Source organism: Scatophagus argus, chromosome 9 (assembly GCF_020382885.2).
Source record: "Scatophagus argus isolate fScaArg1 chromosome 9, fScaArg1.pri, whole genome shotgun sequence".
Classification (NCBI taxonomy): domain Eukaryota; kingdom Metazoa; phylum Chordata; class Actinopteri; family Scatophagidae; genus Scatophagus; species Scatophagus argus.
The window spans coordinates 4,804,698-4,827,459 of record NC_058501.1 but is presented as its reverse complement, the minus strand read 5'-3'; the positions used below and the strand labels follow the sequence as shown (position 1 = coordinate 4,827,459).

General features: G+C 41.8%; 1 protein-coding gene across 3 annotated transcripts; it reads left to right on the top strand.

Moving 5' to 3' along the window:
• The first annotated feature begins 14,497 nt into the window (after positions 1-14,497).
• Positions 14,498-22,227, top strand: osr2 (odd-skipped related transciption factor 2). Of its 3 annotated transcripts, none has more exons than XM_046400564.1 (4): positions 14,498-14,588; positions 20,247-20,921; positions 21,276-21,375; positions 21,698-22,227. In XM_046400564.1, exons 2-4 carry the CDS (start codon positions 20,284-20,286, stop codon positions 21,878-21,880), a joined length of 921 nt encoding a protein of 306 aa, XP_046256520.1. In that variant the 5' UTR covers positions 14,498-14,588; positions 20,247-20,283; the 3' UTR covers positions 21,881-22,227. The 3 variants fall into 3 exon arrangements, with proteins under 3 accessions (XP_046256520.1, XP_046256519.1, XP_046256521.1); XM_046400563.1 differs by lacking the exon at positions 14,498-14,588 and adding an exon at positions 17,918-18,198; XM_046400565.1 differs by lacking the exon at positions 14,498-14,588 and adding an exon at positions 17,919-18,198 and having other exon boundaries at positions 21,780-22,227.
• The last annotated feature ends 535 nt before the right edge of the window (positions 22,228-22,762 follow it).

The window sequence follows — 22,762 nt, the reverse complement described above, 5'->3', positions numbered from 1 at the left end:
CCAGAACTGCTTACTTTTGCCCAGAATCCCAAAGCTCCCCTCCTTTTATTCGTGGAAGTTTGCTGGATTTATGGAAGGTCTAGTGCCATAGCAGCACTTTCCCAATGAAGGCACACACACACACGTACACAGTGCATGCACATGTGTACAGACTGATGCACAAAAACAAAAAAGAAAGAAAGAAATTACGTCTGACTATTCAGTGAAACCAGCTGCAAGCCACTAGAGTTACCACTCTCACTCTTGTCCGGGGTTTGAAAAGAAACAATCAAAATGTGGTAAAACAAAAAAAAGGTAGGTTGAGGAAGAGGTCATGTCACATAAGTGATGATTTTGTGCAAGTACCCTGGAAAAAACACAAAGCTGATCATGTACGCAACAAATGAAAGGAAATAGGGATAAAATAAGGTAAAAACACAACGGAAAAGCGCATTCTTTTTACGGAAACTAAATTTCAAACTGAAGCCGTGCAATCACCACATTAAAGGGCCCCCATTCTTTAGACAACCACTGGTATGCAGCGTGGATGCCAGGGCAGTGTTTTCCATTAGATTTCTCTGTTTTTTCAGTTGATCTGGCAAATTAACTTACAACAGGCTGAACACAAGATGCAGTCTGGAAAGGAGCGTAGCAGCAAATTGCATTTATCAAAAACACTCACTGGGACTGTTTACTTTATGTGATCTAATAAAAAAAAGTTCATGCTGAGAGTGTTTCAGTGATTGCATATGGATATAAGAGAACAGTAAACCCCAAGTGCGACCGCCCAGACCACATGAAGAAGGGCCACATTTAAACTCCATCACCGTCATTTGTTTATCACTTCAACTTATTCATGGTATCTTTGTGAGACAGTTTTTCCCATGCTGGCTTGTCTGATGGGGATGTGATTGCTCATGCTCATTGTCACATTCTTCAAGGATAAGCAGGCTTATAAAGTCTGCAGGTCATATCCTCACTGACCATTTAACACTCCTAAATTTACACATACAACTATTATTTCCAGAAATGCCATATTTGATTGAAAGTACTGGCGCACACATTTTCTCTGTTTCCTACCGCAGGTTTTATTGAGCGATGCCGTGGGTTCAGCAAGAGAGGAGGCATATGGTTTGTACAGCAGCATTCTCCTCCACCCACTTGGTAACCCTCCTAAAAGAACTGGTTTCAATAAAAAAAAAATGTGTCTGTTTCAGTGGCGTTTCGCCTCCACCAAGGAAGATTTCTGTGTAAAGACATGATAAGCACACTTACTTCACATATCTTTATGATGGTGTTCCCTTCATTTCTCAATGAGTGTTTCCAGAAAACATTTAACTGCCATTGCTCAAGCTTTTGGATGACAACGCTTGTCAGCCAAAAGGACCTCCTCTTACGAAGGACAGGGAGCAAGATCAAAGAGGATTGTCAGTGTGAGAATAAGGCCTCCAAATAGGCCAATGGAGCCTGGATAAGGGCAAGGATGACCCTGTAAAAAGCATCACCATTACACGCTAATATCCAGTCATGATCTCCCTCCTCATAGCCTTGACGGAGAAACGCATGATGAATTTTGCAGATTGGCTGTAAATCGAAAAAAAAAAAAAAAATCAAGCTCCCTCTCACCCCTTGTTCTTTTTCTTTTAAAATTATTTCTGTGTTACATATGTTAAACCTGAGGTTTAAAATGGTTTATTGTAGTACATATATATTCCAGCCATACTAAATTGAAACCCTCCCTATAGCTTCACCATGTTTCCAGTGTCTCAGCCCACCTCAGCCAACACGGGTTTTTGAGGGTCACGGTCCTGCAGTTTTTATGGATCTCTTTAAATCATCAAGTGCTTAGCAAAAATGGCTAAGTGTCCAAAAAGTAAAACAATGCAGCCAGGTAAGTAATGGGGCGCTTATGCTCTATAGACCACGGACCACCCAGCCAGTATCAGCAGCAGGCTCACAGCTGTTCGGTTTGAAACCCAGTGGGACAGATCTCCACGCACTGGTCATCAGCTCTAGACAGAAACATCTTAACTGAATAAAAAAATCATTTAATTCAGTGAAAGGTGAATCAATGAAGATGAACTCTTTTGTGCTTTCTCCATAATTTTTTTCTCTGGTTATTTTTGTCTCCCTGTAACTTAATAATACATAATAACTTACCATTTTTACAGGTCCCAGAGGAAAAATTCCCTTATCTCTTGGCCTCCTCTACAGGAGGGTCAGAATCAGCAGCAGAGCAGCACTCCTGGAGCTGAAAGATTGTGTTTGCTCACTCTGCTTGGACTGCACACAGTTTAATGTGTGTGTGTGTGCATGCGTGCGTGCACTGTGTGTTTTCTATCATTTGAATATTTTGCTAGCTTGTTTCTTTCTTATTAAACTTATTAAGCTACAGTACTGTATATCTCCTGCCCCGAGTCCCAGCACAGTTCATCGCCCACATAGAGTTCTCCACTGACTAACCACCCAGAGGGAGCTGAGAGCTGCTCTCTGACCCCCTCAGTGGAACATTGGCCAATCATGATGGAGAGACAAGAGGAATAAGATAAATGCAGGAAAGATACTCCAGTGTGGGAAAAGTTAAATGTCCTCAGTGAGAAGCAAGCACCCAAACCACAAACTTCTGTTGGAAACAGTAGACCACTCATAATGGGAATGAACTGAACAGCTTGAAGAGTCTAGCTTCTCGTCTTCTATCCTCAGCATACTGTCTCTCTGGCAGCTCTGGAGTGCTTTCTTAAGGTAGACCTAGATTCTGACAAGATTAAAGCTCATGAGGGGCTGTAGAAGTTTCACGGGAGCTGCTTGCACTGCATTTTTTTGGATGTAAGATGTAAGCACTGTGTGGAATGGGTGGAAATAAGCTCTTCCAAATTCTGATGCTCCCAGCCTTTTGTTTTGCATTTGAAAGGTTAACCTAATAGAAGTGAAACCGTTGCGGATAGAAATGATAATCATATGCCATATTCTCTAAGGGAGACCTGATTTTATTATGTTGACTTTTAGAGAGTGGAAGGCCCAGTGGAATCAAAGCTCACCGTCAAATGTCCAGCCAGGCCAGAACCAGCCAGTTTCGCATGACCTTCCCTGTCACAGAGTATATTTCCAGCTTTCATCTCCCGGTGGATTTTCCTCATAAAACGCAGATAGCACAGGCCCTTCAAGGTTGATTTGAGCATGTAGACTATCTCATCCTCATTGAGCTGTGCAACAAAAACATACAAGGATTATTTTTCCAGTGATTAAGACACTGCAAAATATCAGATGCTGAGAGGCTCCCCGTGGAATAAAAAAGCAGTTGGTGCAGTTTAATTTGCTTTCAGCCATGGAGCAACAGGTGGCGTCACTGGTGGTCTGACATAATTCTAGTAGTTGTAAAACATGTGGAAACAGCAATCACGTTTGGAATCGTTTCGTCCATCAAAGCCTGTTTAATTTTCAGCATTTAGAGATCAACTTTGGAAAATGCAGCGACAGCCTTTCAGCAGCTTCAGCATCGGTGCCTGAGGGTGCTGTCTTGAAATTGTCAGTGTAGCTAGTGAATGTTTTTATGACTTAAACCCACTCATTCATACGCATGCACACTTGTACACAGTTTTTTGTCAACACCCGACGTCACTCATCGTCTCAACATCTTAACTTTCATTCTATTCTGAACCACCCAGCGCTGCAATAAGTTAGCCCTTAAATAAATCAGCCAGCCATTTACCCAGTCAGTCAGCCAACCAGTCCAACAGTGGCAAACAAGTGTAAGAAGGTTTATGAATCAAACGTCCCCTGTCTGATGGCGGATTCTTCAGGACATGAGTCACACACACCAGAGTGGCAGTGGCAGAGAGCAAGGCAGGCAGGGATGCATGGAAGATGGGGAAATTCCCATTAAGGGATGGCCAAGGAACTGAGCTCGGCCAAGCTCTCCGGCAGAATGTGCACTTCATTAGTGGGAAAGTGCCTGGGAGAACCAGGCCGGGCCAAGTTCTTTGAGGCTCGGGAAAGGCTAATAAAAGTCCAAGCCAAGGAACCATGCACTAGAACCAAGACATGGAGCAAGGCAGCAAGACAGAGGTGGTCTCATCAGAAAAATGACAAGAGAGACATAAAGGATTGCTACATTATTCCAGTGGACAGGTCTGTGTGTGTATGTGGCATCATCTGTCAGAGTCAACAGAAAGATGGGTTCATGGCAGAGAAATGCAGGACAAAGAGCAGTTATGATTCCCGGCAGAAGAATGCAAACTCTACAGAAAGGTCCTGAGAGGCTGAGGAGCCTCTGCATATTCTCTATAGTATCTGAATGTCCAGACTTTGTCCCATTCCTGCCTTTGCAGCTGGGCTGGAAATGCTCAGCTTGACTTACGCCACTACAGTGCAGACCAGGACCCCCGGCGCTGTAGCTTAACACAGCCCCAACAACCACCCAGCTGTCTGAGCAGGGAGAGCTCACATAAAACACAAGCTGTTTCATTGCCTTTACACATACGGCTACACTTACACCACACCTCACTGCTTTGACTTATGTAAAGAGAATTTCTGTTGCAATACCACAAAGACCTTTAGTGAGAGGCAGAATCGTAAAGAGGAGGAAAGCAAGCTAGGATATGAAATGGAAGCTGAATATTTATGGAATTCCAAAGGAGCTGGAATGAGAAATGTTTTCAAAAGGTGATTTCTGAGTACAGATGCTGAAGCTGAGGATATGATTCACTGCATATTTCATTTCAAGGGAGACACACACACACATAGTGTAGGCACACAGTCAGTGTGTGTCCAGAGAGGTTAGTGTTTTTGTTGCTGTTGAAGGCCTGTACACAAAAAGGCAGGATGTCTAAATATTTTTAGGTGGGACTCCCCTCTTTGCCAATGATCAGAGTTTGGCCGGCAGAGGCTGGGCTCAAGTTCATAGCACCTGAACAGTTACAGATCCCCACAGCCCACTTCAACTGCTTGGACACACCATGCACCACAGGAGCCCACTTCCCCCCTACCCTCCACCCACAGAGTCCTCCACTTCAATCTCTCTCCATGCACTTAGCCCATGTTTATTCTCTCAAATAGTAACAAAAGGACGGGGCCGCGGAGAACTGTATCTTTTTACAACTTGGTGACATCACTTGTAAAAGCAGCGAGGTAAACACTCAGAACTAGGGCTCCTGGTCTTCCAGGTTTACAGTTCCCTGCCTGTCCATCCAGAGGGGCCCACCGTAACCCCTGGTGACCCTCACACCGCTGTCTGACTCCTGATTGGGGTCAGGAACATTGCTCACGTTGGTTTCACAGCCCAATGAAATCACCCCACTGGACACACTGCACTGTGCTGTTAATGCAGTCAGAGAGGAGCTGGGAAAAATGTGTTTTTTCTCACTTTGTGCTGTAACACAAAACATATGAATGAACTTCTTGCACTTGCAGGGTGAGTGAAAATATAATTGAGATAATGAATAATAATATCATCCAATCTCTACTAAAGAAAGCAGGAACCAGCTGGAAACATGAAGACAAGAGGACACAAACAGAAACTGAAGGGCGTAATTGATGTTCTGGGGTCTTTAGGGGCCTAAGAGGATAAAACAATAGGTGTCTTGTATGTTATTATTTAGAACACTGAAGGTGAATGGAGCTTAAACCATCCATAATCACCAAATCTCTTGACCATAAGTCAAATGATTTGCTGAATTGATGAATAGACTATCCATGTTGGTTGATCCTAAGCCTGCAGTTACACTTGTCATTTCAATGTGATTTTCGATATCTGATTGTAAAATGAATATCTGGTTAGCCACATTTGGCCTGAAAATGTCAGTTATGCATATCATGTGGTTGCATTTAATTAAATCTGTTCATATTTTCTTCCATCTCTTTATGTTTCTCAGATGAACAATGTTATTGGACAGTGGCCAGACAGTTCAGTTCCCTTGAAATCCGACCACCTCCGATGTGGTCTAGCTCATTGCACTGTAAGCAAAATCCCACTTGGGAGTGTTCTCAAGCTGTCAGTCAATGGATTCTTGCATGAGCTGAACGTAAGAATTGTTTAAAAACAATATAGGGGATCATAGGTTGAGTTGAGTCAGTGGTATAGCCTTGAAAAATGTTTCTGCATCATGTACTTATTCTGAGTATCTCTCCTGCGTTGGTACAACATGGGCTGCCATAGCAGATCCTTTTTCAACTGGAGCAAAGAATAAGTGAATGGGATGTGACTGTAAGTGAAACCAGTGAGGATCAGCTGATCTCCAGCTGTAAAGTCAGAGATGTGGAGCTAGTTTCTGCTGGTTACTGGGCCACTGGGTGGCAGTCAGCACTGTAATGAGGAGCATTTGTCTTTGCTTCCTCCCTGTGGTCACTTTGACAGCATCTGTTGAATGATGCTTCCACCCCCCCAGCCACCCACCCCCATTCCATTCCATAACCCACCTCCCAACCAAAAGTCCCAGATACACAACAGCTAAATAAAAACACACAAATTAGCCATGTGGACCATGGTAAAAATTTCCAGCTTTCCAGTCCAGGCCAGCTGGATCTTGCCAAAGTTGCGTGTGTTGTACTTCTACTGTGCAGCTGAAGCCACTCCAAGGTTTGAACTTCATCCTGAGTAACGTTTCCCTGTGTCACTTCACATCTTTACATCATAATACATAGACACTGATGGATTCTCAAAAAAACTTGGACAATATGTAATTTTTTTCAAATAACATTATGGGTAAGGATGGGTTAAAGAGTGACGTCCTCATGCTTGCCACAATAGACTGCGACTTTCTTAAAGCTGCAATCACTGTTTTTTCGGCCACTTGGGGCCAGCAGAAACAAGCTGTGAACTTGTTAGCAAACAGTTGCCTATTTTTATGTTTAGTCTGGGTCATATTTCTAGTCAGCAGGCAAATAAAAGTTCAATTTTCACACACTTTTGGTTCTGCTGAGAGACATCCAGCTCTTTACTTTCTAAATTATTCACAATTATCACCAGGTATTTGCTTCTTTGTGTGTCTGCAGTTTAGTGCTGGGCAGGTAATGTACAAAGCGGTTTTTCTGAGCTTTTTTGATGGAGACAGTGCTATGAGAATGGTGAGACAAAACAGCAAAGTTTAAGGCCATGAAAACAAAAAAACAGAATAGTGAGCTGAAAGGTATTAAAATGCTCCATAATGCTGAGGGGAACCGCAGGCTTGGTTGACAGTTATCTGTGGGTTCATCACTACAAGAGATAGATTTCACATATAAATAGTCATGTGATTCAGTGTTCAAATAGTGATTGCAGTCACTTTAAAGTCAAAAAGTCAGTAGTTAGTGATCAAGAAATAGCAGATTCATCATACATCAATTTGAAGGCCTCAGCTGTATCAGTCTTGTAGTAGAATAAAAACACTGCATTACTTTTAAACAGTTTCAGAGTGACCTGTACACGTCAATATGTAGCACCAAAACTACTTTGCCAGATTCTATAAAAGATTGTTGCCTTTATGGACTCATTTATAATTACCAAGTGTGCTGTTACCAAGGGAGCAACAATCAATTTCCATGTTTAAACCAGTAATACATCCACCAAGAGCATTAGCAGAGGTTTATAAATCTAAAAAGTCAGAATAATTGTGGATAGGGAACTTTTATAGTACTTTTAACAGCTCCCAGAGCTGTGGAACCAGGCCTTGGGCCCCTGGCCCCAAGAGCCTCCAGCAAGCCCTCCTTGCACATCCCAAAGACTGCATTCCCCCGTCTTCTCCTGCTCGAGCCCTGGTAGTCGTGCTCCACATGTGAAATCAATACCACATCATTTATAGCCAATTCTCACTTGTACCATCAAATCTGAAATATATTGCCAAAACTGTTACCTTTTTTAATACTCTCTCTTCAAAGATAAAACTCACTTAATGAAAAAAAACCCAAAACTGGAAAGATAGCACAAGGGAACGATATGACAGAACATTTAAAGGGTGTCAAAGATTGCCATTTCAATATGCATCAACACGTAACAATGCAGTTCCTGTATTATGCTTAGAAGAAAATGGATTCTTGAGAAGCCTTTTAATTTCATGCCCAAATGGCAAGGACGTGTGATGAGAGCCGCCAGAGAACATTCAGTTGGATGTACAGGGGCCTCCACCAGCTCGAGGCCCTCTCATAGGTGTTTAATAATAAAGCACTGGTTCATCCAGCCCAGCCCCAGCACTTTGACTGAGATTATGTGCTTCCCAGACCAACCCCAGGGCCCTTTAACGTTCATAAAACATAATCCTGGAACACACTTACACCATCCATCACTCTGACGTACACTGCTCATGCAGAGACACATATTTTGTTGCAGTGACAGGTAAAATTCAAGGCTTTTAGGAAATATTAAATCTACTGAAACACCATTCCACGCCGACAGTTTTCTTCACCTGTCTCATTCAGGACAGTGCTGTATGAATTTTCAATCCGACGGCGATATGAGTGGTATAACCAGGGGATGTCAGAGCCAAGATTTGAACCTCCACAGAGGTGAGAAATATATGATTTGTGAGCAGTTTTAACACTACATCACACCTCTCTCTGCAAGCCCCTTAACGTCCAATTACAGCATTCAAACACCAGTGACAGGAGGCTATTTCTATCCCAAAGAGTAAGAGGGGAATGTAGTTTTCTTTCCTCTGTGGCATAAGGAGTATTTTACCAGAACCTGGGCACCAATCTGGAGTCCATGTAAAGACAAAGTAGCCTGTTTTTCCTGCGTATTTCCACTCCCATCAGACACAGCAGCGCACAACACTCACACAGTCTTGCCACAGGGGGACTTTTTCCATCCGCTTCAAACAAATACCCCAGTTGTGACTCGACTTCCCCCTGGTTTTACGACAAAACACCAGTGTTGGTATAAAACAGGTCATTGGGACCTCCCCAGGACCAGTTTGGTGAAGCCGTGCAACCTGCCAATATCCACAACCGCCCAGCAGCCCTCCCTTGACCAATAACTCCACTCTCACCCATATGTCGTAAACAGCTTAAAACCCTATTAAAAGCACAAATACATTTCAGAAACTAAGTAGACATTTATAAAACAATATTTCCTGTCTGTGAATCGGCTGTGTGACTGTATTGACTGCGTGACTGTATGGATGCAGAAGCTTATAATGTGTTCCTGGTGGCAGTCAAAGTTTTCCCTGGCTACAAGTTGTGAACATGCATCCTATAAATGCATCAGTAAAAGACGGTGATTTACTGGGCTGGAAGGGAAGTGATTACGAGTGACTGATGAGAGAGCAAAAGCAACCTCCCTAAAGACTGCACCTGTGTACATTAACATTTACTTAGTTTGTGTGTGAGTTAGGCTGAGTGTGTGTGCCGCTGTAAAAACGCCTAAAAGCGTTTTTTGTGTTTGTGCTTATGCATGCGTACGTCCACACACTAAATGCAGCCATACGGGCATCCAAGCTATTAACTCCAGCCACAGCTTAGCAGAAATCCATCAGTAACACAAGAATCCATTCAAAAAATTACATTATTTTAGTTCAAAGGGCGTGAGGAAAATGAGAGGGAAAAGAGCAACAAGGTTGGATTCCAGCCAAAGGGGATATTTTTAGCACTGAGAAAAACATTCGCCCTCTCAGTCTTTCATGTTAATAACATCTCAGTGACTCATTGGCTGAATAATGATAACACACTGAAGAAATATTGCACTTTGTGGCTAAACTTAATTAGATTGTCCTATGCTTGTATGAGAATCTGAGAAAAGAGCCTGCCTGCAGAGTAGCTGTCCCAGAGGTCCTTCACAGCCAAAGGTCCTTCTTGTAACAGTGTCAAGATGTGCTCTCATTTTTTAAAGTGGAAAGTCATTTCCTGACTCTCTTTGTAATGCGCATACGTCTGGCACATCACAAAGGGAGAGAAAGGCAGGGGAATAAAGAAATTATATGAAATCACACAGGATGGATGTTATTGTTGTTGCTGTTGATGTGGGAAAATGACTGGGTCTATTGCATTATTCATTCCTCATCCAACAACATCACAACAATGTGTTCAAGGAGGCCTGATTACACTAAATCCTGACTAGTAGTCTGGATAAACAACCTTTTAGAGACAATCATCCATCTCTCCATTCCTCACATCATTCCTCCCTTTCCATCCACCCATCTCTCCATCTTTCCACTGCTCCTTCAAACATCAATCCTCCCTCTATTTTGCAATTCCTCCATTTGTTCATCTCTTTAACGTCTCCTTTACCCTTCTCCACTCAAATTCTGTTAAATCTTCTCATCCCTGTCCTCACTCGATTTCCATCTTTCCATCTCAACACAGGTACAGGATGGACGCAACAGTCACTGGGACCTTTTAAAAATGTCACTTTTGACAGGCTGGATGAGACACTCCACCGCACTGTTGATTTATCCTTCCAGTGTGCTGCAGTAACTTTGTTAATGTCTCTCATCAGCCTATTAACAGCACACGAGCATGGCCAGGAAACAGGTGCTGGGAGAGTTTTACTGTCCATCACCTCACCAGCAGGAACCGATCAGCAGCAGGGAGTGCAGACAGTGCAGTTGCACCCAGAGCTTCAACACTTAGGGCCCACAATGTCACAATTTCAAAAACAAGTAGTATTACACAGTGGAATTGGCAGCTAAATCGGCAGCAAAGAAAAACTAGACAACTACTGAGCAAAATGGATAGAGATAGCCCGAAATGTTCCACCACCGACTTTGCAAGTGCAGTTTTGAAGCAGTAGTTTTGCATTTTATGAAATACAAGGATTTACTTTCTTGCTGAGAGGTAGAGGAGAAGATTGATACCAGTCTTATGATGCCAGTATGCTTCATTGCAACTGCACGTCAGACCGTCATATTTTGCCCCACACCCGCTGTTCTCTGACGTCAGATTAGCGGGGAGACATTTCTGTAACTTTCTGTAAATGACAATATGACATGCACGCCCAGTCGGCCAGCTGTGAGGGGGTGAGAAGGGAGCCGGCGTTTGAACTTCTTTCTCTAGCTCTCTTTTTACATTCTTGACACAACCATTTCTGTCATTCTTCATGTGAATAACTGAGTGCATCACAACGGATGTCACCCAGGAGAGACTGTCTGAACAGCTGAACTTCCACTCCTCTTTCACCATTTGGAACACTTATGTACACTTTTGATTTCTGATGTGATCTTGCAACACATTCCTCGAATTTGTCTGTACGTCACATTTATGGCCAAAGTCAGGGCCCAGCAAGCTTAACTTAGCATAAAGGCTAGAAACATGGAAATGGTTGGCCTGTTGGAAGGTAACAAAATCTTCCCACCAGCACCAGCAACTTAAGTTCATCAGTTAACGCATTATATCTCATTTGTTTAACTAAACAAAACTGAACTTGTGGTTTTATTTTTTGAACTGTGAACCACTGTGATTTTTTTTGGAGTCTTGTTGCCAGAGAAACCAGGAGGTGCTGTTTTGATAGCTTTGGACAGGGTCAGATATCAGGTATCATCTAACTGTTGAACGAGCTTATTTCCAAAAATGTCCCACTAAGATTTATAAAGAAGACATCATGAGTAAGAACTTCCAATCAGATTTAAGGAAGTCTTAAATGATAATGGACCAGCTAATACAAAAAGCTAAGATTTACATCATATACCCTATACAACAATTATGACCTCATAAAAATGTGCTGCTCCATAGCCTACAAATACAGAATTAATCTCCACAATAGTAGGAAAGGTTCCACATTAAAAAAAAAAAAATCTTGGATTCACAGTAGATTTGAACAGAGCTGAGGTGCCAGTCAGTCAGTGTTCAGTGAGAAAAGAGGAGAAAGAGCCATGATGCAATGTGTGAAGGGCAATAAGACACCTTTTAAAAAGCAGCACAGCCCTCACACCAGCAGGGCAACTGAATCCAGAGAATCCCCGCCCGGCAACTAAAAGGTCACGCCTGTCACAGCTGAGCCATGAGAGCTTCAGAACATGCTCTGGGAAAATACCTTTTTCATGATGATCACATATAACAATGCAAAAACGCAGTGACCATGCAGAGACAACATGCTTGAGACAGTTTGATATGACCCCGTATGCCAATATTTTAGCTATGGAGGAAGTGGAGTCTGCAGCCTGCGGGATACTGCTCACTTACCCCAGCTCTCCTGCTGTCTTTTTACACACAGATTGTCCTGCGCTACACACACACACACACACACACACATACAAGGCAGTGAAATGGTTTGCACTAATCATCATCGTTATCATTGTTCTTAATTTTCCTTATCTACTAATTTTTCCATGATTTTCCTGAAATCTAATGTTGCTATATCTTCAAATCAAATCCCAGCTACCTATGCTTTCTACATATTAAAAACAAAATAACTCAAAAAGTTTTAGTTAAAGGTGAAATTTATTGATGAATGTGGATACACACAGACGCTGGCATGTCGTTGATTTTTAGGTTACTGAACTAACAGTTAGACCAGCTGATGATTCAACAGAGATCAGATGTCTCATCACATTTATGACGCATTTATGATCATACACAGATCCCTCTCTTTGCTCCTTGTCTTCACTGCTTCTACGCTCTGCTTGTCATCAGACTAGACAACACGTAACTAAAGATGTCATGTTAATGGTGGGGAGCACTACAGAAGCGTTTAGACAGCACAGACAAGGAGGAAGGAGGAAGCTATTTGCTGACAAATGGGATTTGGTGCTGGGCTTGAGCAGCATTAACTGGTGGGTTTTATTGGTTGAAAGAGCACGATATCATGGCGGTTTTCTTCTCTATGCCTCTCTGACAAAGTGGATGACGTTGCAGGGAGCAAAGGGATTTGGTCACGCAAAGGTGCTGAGCGCTGTTAAACAGATGGCAGGAGACCAGTGAAGAGAGACTGGCAATGGACAGCAGATGGAGAAGAGATCATGCAGGAGACCAGAGGAATGTGGTGTGTACACCCGACGCACTACCAATCCCCTGTTGCTGCTCACATAAACACTTGATGAGTCTATCTTCTAGTTTTTCTCCATGTATGCTGTACTTAGTGAAATGTGAAACATTATGCATTTCCAGAAAAGGTACATAAAAAGGAAATGAATATAAGAGGACAGATATTTCTTAGAGCAGAAAGGCTGAATTTACCTGGAAGGTGATCTTTAATGTCCCATTCTAAACATTTATGTTTGTTTTATAAAGGACAATAATAGTCATCACTGAATTATTCAACTTGTGATTGTACAACATGACATGGTGCTGCAACAGTAATTTGATGGTAAACCAATAGGGGGCAATCTTGTACAATAAAGCAGAAGGACAGAGCATGTGGCTGTCACAGCTGAACTACAGCATGTACTGCACTGCACAGGAAAGTGAGCCTCTGCACAATGTCATCGTCATCTGGGTTCTCAAAACACTTTGAGACAGTGTAGTCATTCACCAGACCAGTTAAACCTAGAAGAAACATGCGCTACTTCAGTTATTTACTTTTCACTTGCTTGTGTATTTTAATAGTGTAATCTTCAATGTTTCTTTGTCAGAGTTAGACAAAGAAAAAGTATTGGCAGCAGAATCATGTTGCCAATGATAGTTTTCAGCAATATTATTTTCATTCAAAACTTCAACAATATCTTAAATACAGTTGATCATAGTATTGGTCTTAAAAGTGCACAGAATGAGCACAATCGCAGATGAATGGCCAGTTCTGATGGGTTCACCACACTTTATTTATTTTACTTGCTCAAGTGGTCTTACTTGGATACTCATTCTTAAATGGCATGAAAACCTGTCAAAACCTGCAAGACTGAAGTAAATGAAACAAAGGTTAGCTGCCACCACAGGATAGCTAATAATCCTAAACCAAATACCTGCAGTAAAAAGTCAGCTTTACTTATGAACAAAAAAGAGGAGGAACCTAATAATTTCATTATAATTGCACATATATTATTATGTGCCAAAGAGAAGTGTTTACCCTTTCTTGACAATTCTAAGTGATTTTCTTAATGACTGTGTAAATCAGACAACCTTAGTTGATGTACAAGGGATACAAGGAATTTTTATTGTCATTACAACCATGTATGTGTTGTACACAGAACAATGGCACAATGTTCCTCCAGGATGCTACATGGTGCTACATAAAGGAGTACACATACTGAGTATAAAAAGCTTAAATGAAATAAAACATTTTAACAAGTCTGGAAAAATCTGCCTAAAAGCTTTTAAAAAACAAAAAACAAACGCAGCACACTGTCCTTATTTCACCATAAATTTATTTAAAACAGAAAGTAAATAAATAAATTAGAGACACTGTTTTGTTTCAGTCTCAAATAACAACAACCCACGAGGCAAGAGAGACATAACTTCTTTTCCTAGAAGTGCACAATTTCAGGTAAAAGTGTGTGATGTGGAGGAAAATATGAATACTGGGGTCTCTGAGTGAAAAACACCCATCTGAGAGCTGCTGCTGCTACAGGATGAGTGAGAGTGTAGGTGGGGATGTGGGGGCTTTGAAACCACAGCAGGTAGAAAAGAGTGACAGGTTTACCTCCCCCCTGCTCATATAGTATGGACCTGACATCCTGTCTGCCAGCATGTACAGAGACAGCGAGAGACAAACAGGCCCAGTCACACTCCAGAAGAGGCCAGCAGCTCCACATTTTCAGTCAAGGACTCCACATGTGAGTATAACAGAGGTAAGGGGTAGCCTTTGGAAAGCAAAGTAACATCGTGTGACCGGTTATATAAAGGTCAGAGAATATGGATGTTGGAGCTGAATATTATATTACGATATCAAATAGGCACATTGAAATCTACGACGGGGAGACTGGATATTTAAATTAATAACACAGCGCCATGACAGTTTACACTGATTCTAAATAAACAACCTAAGCTGTAGGTATTTTGATTTTACATTTAGTTTAAGTAGATTTTTCCATCCTGAGGAGAATATACATTATGAACACATCAAACTTTTATCTAAAAATAAAACTTCCACACCAAACCCGAACATGTCACCTAACACATCAATAAACCTTTTTTATATATTAAGTGTTTAATCAAATATTAAGCCCTAAGTCAGTGTCTGTACGTAAATCTTTTGTGCGAACAGATGAGAGCTCTAACAGTTCTCTCGTATTAATCTCTGCTAGTCCTCTGCTCTGCCTGTCGCTCAGTGTTATTGGAAGAGGAGTGTCGGCCATTACAGGCTTGGCAGCTGCACTGAGCTGCAACACTGATACTCCGTGGGAGTCAGATTATCATAGAGAATGATGGCGGCTGCAGGGGACTCCGGGCAGGGCCAAAGGGCAAGGCACTAACTCTCCGGCTCTGGCGTTACCCGAACTATAAAGAATCTGGTAATCCTACCGCGCAGATTGGTGGAACAGTAAAATAAAAACTGCAAACTGGAGACCACATACAAGAAGGAACATTTTAAAAGAGATAAAATTCCATAGCGTCTTCGGGTCGCTATAAACTTATTATGGACTATCTGAGTCATATTTTGAAGTGTGTAACTGTGACAGTAAGACTGAACAGGTCCAATAAGACATATAGTCTGCTGTTATTCTCGCCAGTATTATTATTGTCTGAACAGTAATGTCACAGAGGCTATGAAATGAAGAACTTTCTCACTATAAAATCTATCAGCTACTACACAAATATGAATCAGTGACACACAAAAATAATATGCTAAAAACATTAACATTAGAGAAATAAGGCGTGTGTGTTTCGTGGTAGATTTAAACATTTACCCCGGGATGTCTGTATTTTTCTCACAGAAAACATCTCACATATTTTCTAACATTTTAATGAATTTGAACTGTATGTATCATTAGGAAATGGAAAATTAATTACTGGTAGCATAGACCTGGCCAATATACATTTAAAACCGTCCTGTTTGCTTTAATGGCTTGTTTCCAAAAAGGACCAAAAATAAACACAATTATTACACTGGTATAAATTTGAAGAGTGAAAATGATATGCTGAGAAAACGCCATCATCCATAATGTAAAAATGTGGGGTTTTATATGTCTTTTAATCTGCGGGCAATTGCTCAGTGTTTTGACAGTGAAGATCGAGGCCCGGGTGATATGAAACCGAATGAAAACCACAAGCATGTTGTGTGCAGAAAATGTTCTGCAGCTCTGAGAAAACGAAAATTAGGCTACATGAGCTGTTGGATAAGCTAAATGTCTTAGACATGTACTACATTTGGTTCTTATCTCTCACATAATGAAGTGAGATGTGTTTGGCCCTGTGTACTGGTGATTAGCTCTGCTTTAAAGAGTGGCGTGGACGGCTCTGAAGCTGCAGTGATCCGCTGCTGCAATCAAATGTACTGAAACTGTTATTGTATTCCGTCTAGCCCTTCCATAACAGGCCAAACAACTTTTTAATATTCATTCTTATTATTATTTAGAGCATAAATTGCCCGCAGGGATGCCGCCAATTTTTTATTTCTTTATTTTTTTTTTTAATTAAAGTTTTTTCAGCGCTGTCGACAGAAAATAGAAAGCTGCTCCAACAGACTATCGGAGCAGCAAACACTTGGGGAGAAAAGGAAACAGAATGTTGTTTTGTTAAAGTGCCGATAGGCGGCGCTACATACCTGCATTATGTACACCAACTCTTTCCAGCGAAGCCAAAGAAGTGCAGCATGCAAACCCCTGACAGTCCGGTTGTATTGAACATCATAAATAGAAAAATCGTGTTAAAAACTGTAGCTTTTCTCCTGTCGTTTTGTCGGGCTCAGTAAAAGCGTAAGATAATAATTACGAGAGATCAAATAGTGAAACGTAAGGCGGGTCAATGTGAGTCCCACCTGTGCTTTTTGACATTCACTAAAGAGACTTTTTCATGCCAGGTTCAAATATATTGTTTTATGTAAATTCAAATTCAGTCAACTTTGTGCTGATTTGAGGTTTGGTGAGAAATTGGCCAAATGAAACACGCTCGTTTGCCAACCTGTAGACGCACAGCCTGCCCGCTCATGTGCGTAAAGTCACTTTGCGTTCGTGTGTGTATGAGGCACAAAGAGGCGCAGTTTAACGTTTGATTCGGGCTGTCAAAAGTCTTAATCACTTTGCATCTAAATCTGTGGCCGGAGACAAACCGCAATCGAATTAAAGAGCAGTCTAATTCATCTCCTATTCGCCGTCACTTCTCATAAACTCAGTTTAAAAACAAAATGGAAAATGAAAAGCATGTAAGAATGAGACTTCGCTTTTTAAATTTGCTTTTGAGCAAAAAAGATGCTTTCGTGACCAGGGCTGATCTCTGCACATACACATAGCACTTAGAAGTTTATAGGCTGCTTTACTTAACACAATCAAATATAAGAAGTCATCCTACGGGATGACTTGTGTGGTAACAATACTGTTTGAGTGTCCTGCGTGACGTTTTCATGACCATGTAATTAAACATTTTTTTTTAACTTTTTTCATACAATTAAATGAGATCAAAATCAACATGTAAAGAAGGGAAAAAGCAGCTCATCGTTTGAAGAACACAAGTTGTACACAACTGTTTATATTTATTCACAACGCTGCTGATCTCAGGATGTTGGGTTCTTTTTCTGTCACAAACCTCATAACTTTTTTTCCCCCATTCTTACCACAAAGAAATAAAACCATTTAATGTGGTGGCTCTTGCATGTGCCCTCCATTTGCGCAAATGGGGTCTTTATAGCTTAAAAAAAAAAAATCTTGTAAGCTGCTCAAGTATCCAAAAGCACGTTTTCAAAAGCGTGGAGTTGGAGGAAGAAAACGATCAGGGTTTCCTCCTGCGCTTCCAAACATGTCTCCAAAAGAAGGTATCAGCCTTGGCTATATGGTATATGAGAGGTGTCAGAGGAACACGCTTCTCTAGTATGGTCTGGAGCCCTAGTTGCTATCCAAACACAAATAAACAGAGGAGGAACATTGGAGTTAATGATAGAGGAGGGGGGTGGAGGCGTGTCGTAGGGCGGGCTGAGCGCTGCAGAGCCCCGGAGCCCTGAAAAGTGAAGGACCGGTGAGCGTTACGCACACTTCCAGACCCAGCTCCGGACGGGACTCCCACGCCGCTGCTGTCTCTCCTCCAAACTTCTTCGCCTCTTTCCACAACTTTTCACAACTTGTCACATCTCTGCAGAGAAGCGAGACATCAGAGCTGACTGCATGGCTACATGAAAGTTTCATGGACTTGCAACTTGGAAAACTTTTAGCGGCGCTTTATTGGAGCTCGTCGCCTCTATAGTAACTGTGGATTACTGACATACCGCAGGACTTTTGGCAGCTTTTTATTGGGGTAAGATTCTGATGGACAGGTTATATGTCAGTCTTCTGCAAGAAGGCATCAGACACTCAGCTCTCCCCTGTTAGAACTTTTTTATTTAAAGAAAAAAAATTATCTTTTACTGTTTGAGTTATAAAGCGAATAGATCGTAATGTCAGTTTTTAAAAAAGGGACGGCTTTTCATGAACAAAATCTAAATGAATTGTTGTTTCCTAAGGTGATCGTTGCTTCGTGATGATCACCAGCTTGAGGTCATAGTTCGCCCACGTTTTGACATCACTGCTCTCTGTCCACGGCGCGCAACAGTGGGGACACGAGCGGTGGCCTTCGCTTCTGTAAAGACTTGTCACGATTTGGCGAATTAAAAAACGTTCTGCCAAAAGACAAACGGGGACAGGGACAAGAACCCGACAAGGTACTTAGGCTGCTGTCAAAGTGTAAATGAAGTCCAAAGGTTATTGACAGAACAGGCTGAACAAAGTTGTGCTTATGGGCAAAGAACATCAAGTGCCTGTGTGGTGACTTAATGTTGCACCTGTACAGAATTACACTGAACCCTGTCCCATATGAAGGCACAGAGGCGCACACTGAATCCAAAGATCCGTTAACAAATGTGACGACCCGACCGAAACTATCATATAAAGGCAGAACTTTATCTCTGTAAGCCTTCTGCAAGTGTGAATAACACCTTAATCCTCAGAAGTGTTCAGGTTCGGCAGGTTTGTGAGATACTTTGCTTAAAAAAAACAGCTTTAAGCATTGTAATCTATTATCCAAAAAGAAAATACTGAACTTTTTCCCACCCTTTATTTTCATTTTCGGCTGAACGTAAAGGTCAGCTCGCCGTCGCACCGCTGGCTTGCTGCCAGTCCCGCTTTCACCATCCGGAGTCTTGAACTAACACGGTGGACTTTTCAGTGTGGGAAAACATAACTTGTCATCCATGCAAACATGGAAGCAAACCCTGTAATTTCTTACGCTGTCAGCTCACCTTATTTCTCCTACACTGTGGAGATAGGTCGTTTCTGCATTTATTTACAGCAAACATTGTTCTGCGGAAAAGTAGGTTAAAATGCCCAGAGGTTATTTGCTGTGTAGGGAAACACGCCTTTTACAAATAAATAAATAAGCAAGCAAGCAGCATGAAACAAATAGACGTAAAAGCAAAAATAAAAATATTAGGCCCATAAAATTAACTGGCTACTATCTGCAGCCATAAAACTAAAAAAAAAAAAGCACATGCATTTCCAGCAAACACTGAAGTCACTTTCCTGTGGATGTCAGCCAGCATTTGTCTGTTTTCCTCTGAGTCATGCTCGTGCACTTAATAACATACTTGATGTCTGCTTGCAAAATTTCATACTTCTACAAACATACAGAGCACTTGTTTGGCGTTGTGAAACAGCAGCTACAGCCGTCAACAACAACAACAGCGTGTCTTCTCTAATTACGTCGTGCGAGATTTAGTGCTTCATTCAGAGCGATCTGGATATGTAATTTACAGTGTCAATCGATGCCATATGAATCGTTTTACACCCACTTAATTTAATTACAGTTTCGATGACTGATTTGTTTTCTAAAACTGCTTTGAAGAGCAGCTCCGTTTTTAAAGGACACGCTTGGTTTATGCCAATGTGTAAAATAGCCGTTAATGTTCTCTCTGTGGTTTTACTCGTCGTTATCAGTATGCGGTAATACTGCTGCATCTGAGCAAAATATTTCATTTATTTTCCCAATCAGCTCTATTGCCTTGTGAAAGATGTATAACTTATAGTAATTAATTTGAACACTAATCTGAGCACAAATTATCCACTGTTGACTACTGGAGGAAAATAATCCTTTAGATGATATTTGATTAGAGAAATGTTATCGCGTAAGATGTGTATGAAAATCTCAGTGTAGTGTAAGTAAAATGGTGGTGTGGGTCAAACAGGTGGTTTTTAATGTATCTTACTGACCGAAGGTTTGCCCTTTTTTACCACATAATTACTAGCCGGCGTTGTGACATTTAGACACAACACTCATGGTTTGTTTTGTTTTTTTGTTTTTGTTTTCCACAGGGTTATCACCGTGTCTTGTGCAGAGGTCTGAGCCGAGATGGGGAGCAAAGCCCTGCACGCTCCGATCCCGCTGCACCCGGCCCTCCAGCTCACGAACTACTCCTTCCTGCAGGCCGTCAACACTTTCCCCGCTGACCAGCTGCAGGGGCTGTACGGCCTCAGCGCAGTGCAAACCATGCACATGAACCACTGGACTCTTGGTTACCCGCACATCCAAGGACTGAGGTCGACGATCACAGAGATGGCAGCCGCCCAGGGTCTGGTGGACCCCAGGATCTCCTTCCCAGCGTTACCCTTCACAGCCGCAGCGCAGCTCTTCCATCCAAAACAAGGCGGCGTTGCGCACGGCGTCCCCACGCTGCACAAGGACAGGCCGAGGTTTGACTTCGCCAACCTGGCCCTCGCCGCCACTCAGGAGGACCCACCGAAAGCTGCGGATCTGGCGAAGCTGGCAACCATCTCCGAGCTGAGCAAGCTGTCCCCGGACAGAAAACCCACCCGGGGCAGGCTCCCATCCAAGACTAAAAAGGAATTTATTTGCAAGTTCTGTGGCAGGCATTTCACCAAGTCATACAACCTCCTCATCCACGAGAGGACCCACACAGACGAACGGCCCTACACCTGTGATATTTGCCACAAGGCCTTCCGAAGACAAGACCATCTCAGAGACCACAGGTAGGACAGATCTTTCACAGATGCTGTGGTAATTACTCACTGCGTTAGGAACGGGGTCTTAAATTCCCTGCAGTATTCCTGAGTTTGCATGCGAGTTTAATAACGAATGTCTGTATTTCTCGAAGCGATTTCTTCAGGACTTGCAATTAAAATATATTTCAATGTTGCAATAAGACAGACGTGTTCCCTGAGTTTTCTCCACGAGGGCGCTAATGCACTTTTTACGTATAACTTGCACATTGGAGTTTTTTCATTTATTTATTTATTTCGCCCTGTGACTCTGGAGTTTGTAAGAGTTACAAGAAAATCCAGGCACGATCAGACGTTTGATTAAGTGTTGTTTCTGTTTTACAGATACATCCACTCCAAGGAAAAACCATTCAAATGTCAAGAATGTGGGAAGGGATTCTGTCAGTCTCGAACTCTAGCCGTCCATAAAACCTTACACATGCAGGTAAGTTGAAAAAATTAACAGACACCATGATTTTATCTTCACTGAAACATGTGACACGTAATGATCAGAATTCATCTATAATGCACGGTCTACTGCATGCATGGGGATATTAATAAGTCTCACAAAACCAGTGAGTTTGGCCAGTTACCAAAGGAAAAAACAATGTAAATGAGAGATACACATAAAGCTTATATGAAAAGATTGTGTAGATCAGTGTGAGTTAGAAGAGTAGTAGAGTTATTGAGATGACTGAAAGATACAACTGATAGACGTTCTATACAATTAAAGGGAATAATCCTTTGCTTGCTTTAAATCTAAACAGGAATCTCCCCACAAATGCCCCACATGCGGAAGAACCTTTAATCAAAGAAGTAACCTGAAAACTCACCTTCTCACCCATACAGACATCAAGCCCTACAGCTGTGGCCGCTGCGGAAAGGTGTTTCGGCGCAACTGTGACTTGCGACGGCACAGTTTGACGCACAGCCCACATCAGGACTACTAGCCTGGACAGACTTACAAAATAACAAAAGGACAAAACGCAGGAAGACAAGGCGGCATTTTTTTCCCTTTTCCTTTCTTTTTTGTTCAAAGACAATCTCCAAATGAGGACACGTTTAGCGCAGCGCATTTCAGAGTGGAATTTGGTTGCACGTCGCATGGGACAGCAGCGGAGCCACGTCCAGCTTTCACACCACCTGTAAATATGAAGACCATGTACATAATGTTGTTGTTGTTGTTTTTTTTATTATTATTTTCTTTTCTGACCTTGAAATGATAAAGTTGTTAAAAAAACAGTCATAAGTTTAAAGTATGTTAAATTGTATTTTAGAAATAAATATTTCCATTATACATTTGCATTTGCTCTGTCTTTATTTCATCACTCCTCTGAAACACGAGACTCAACGTCACAGCCCAAAAGCAATATTTAGATGAAACCATTTACCATGGCCATCAAATGAATAGTCTATATGTTTACAGCCTGCAGCCAGTGAGAGCTTAGTGTGCAGACTTGCTGGGCTTTTTATAGTAGACCAGCACATATCAGTTAGCAGCCAGGGGACGTGAAGTGTCTTTCAGGACAAGTCTTGCTGACAGGAAAGCCATTCGGATGTTAAATCACTTGTGGTTTTTTGGGTCAGCATTCATGTATAGTGAATAATCTTTTTTTAAAAAAAATATATAATGACAAACACATAACGATTAGTGAAGCAGAAGTGTGTTCCATCCAGCTCTAAGTGTTTCTGTAAATCTCGGAATAATTGAGCTCTGTTATTATCTTTAATGTCTAGATTAAGGCTGAAGGCTGATTACCATTGCATTAGACGCATTAACAGTCATATCTTTATCTACATCGCTTCTGATATCATAATTGATTTGCAAAGAG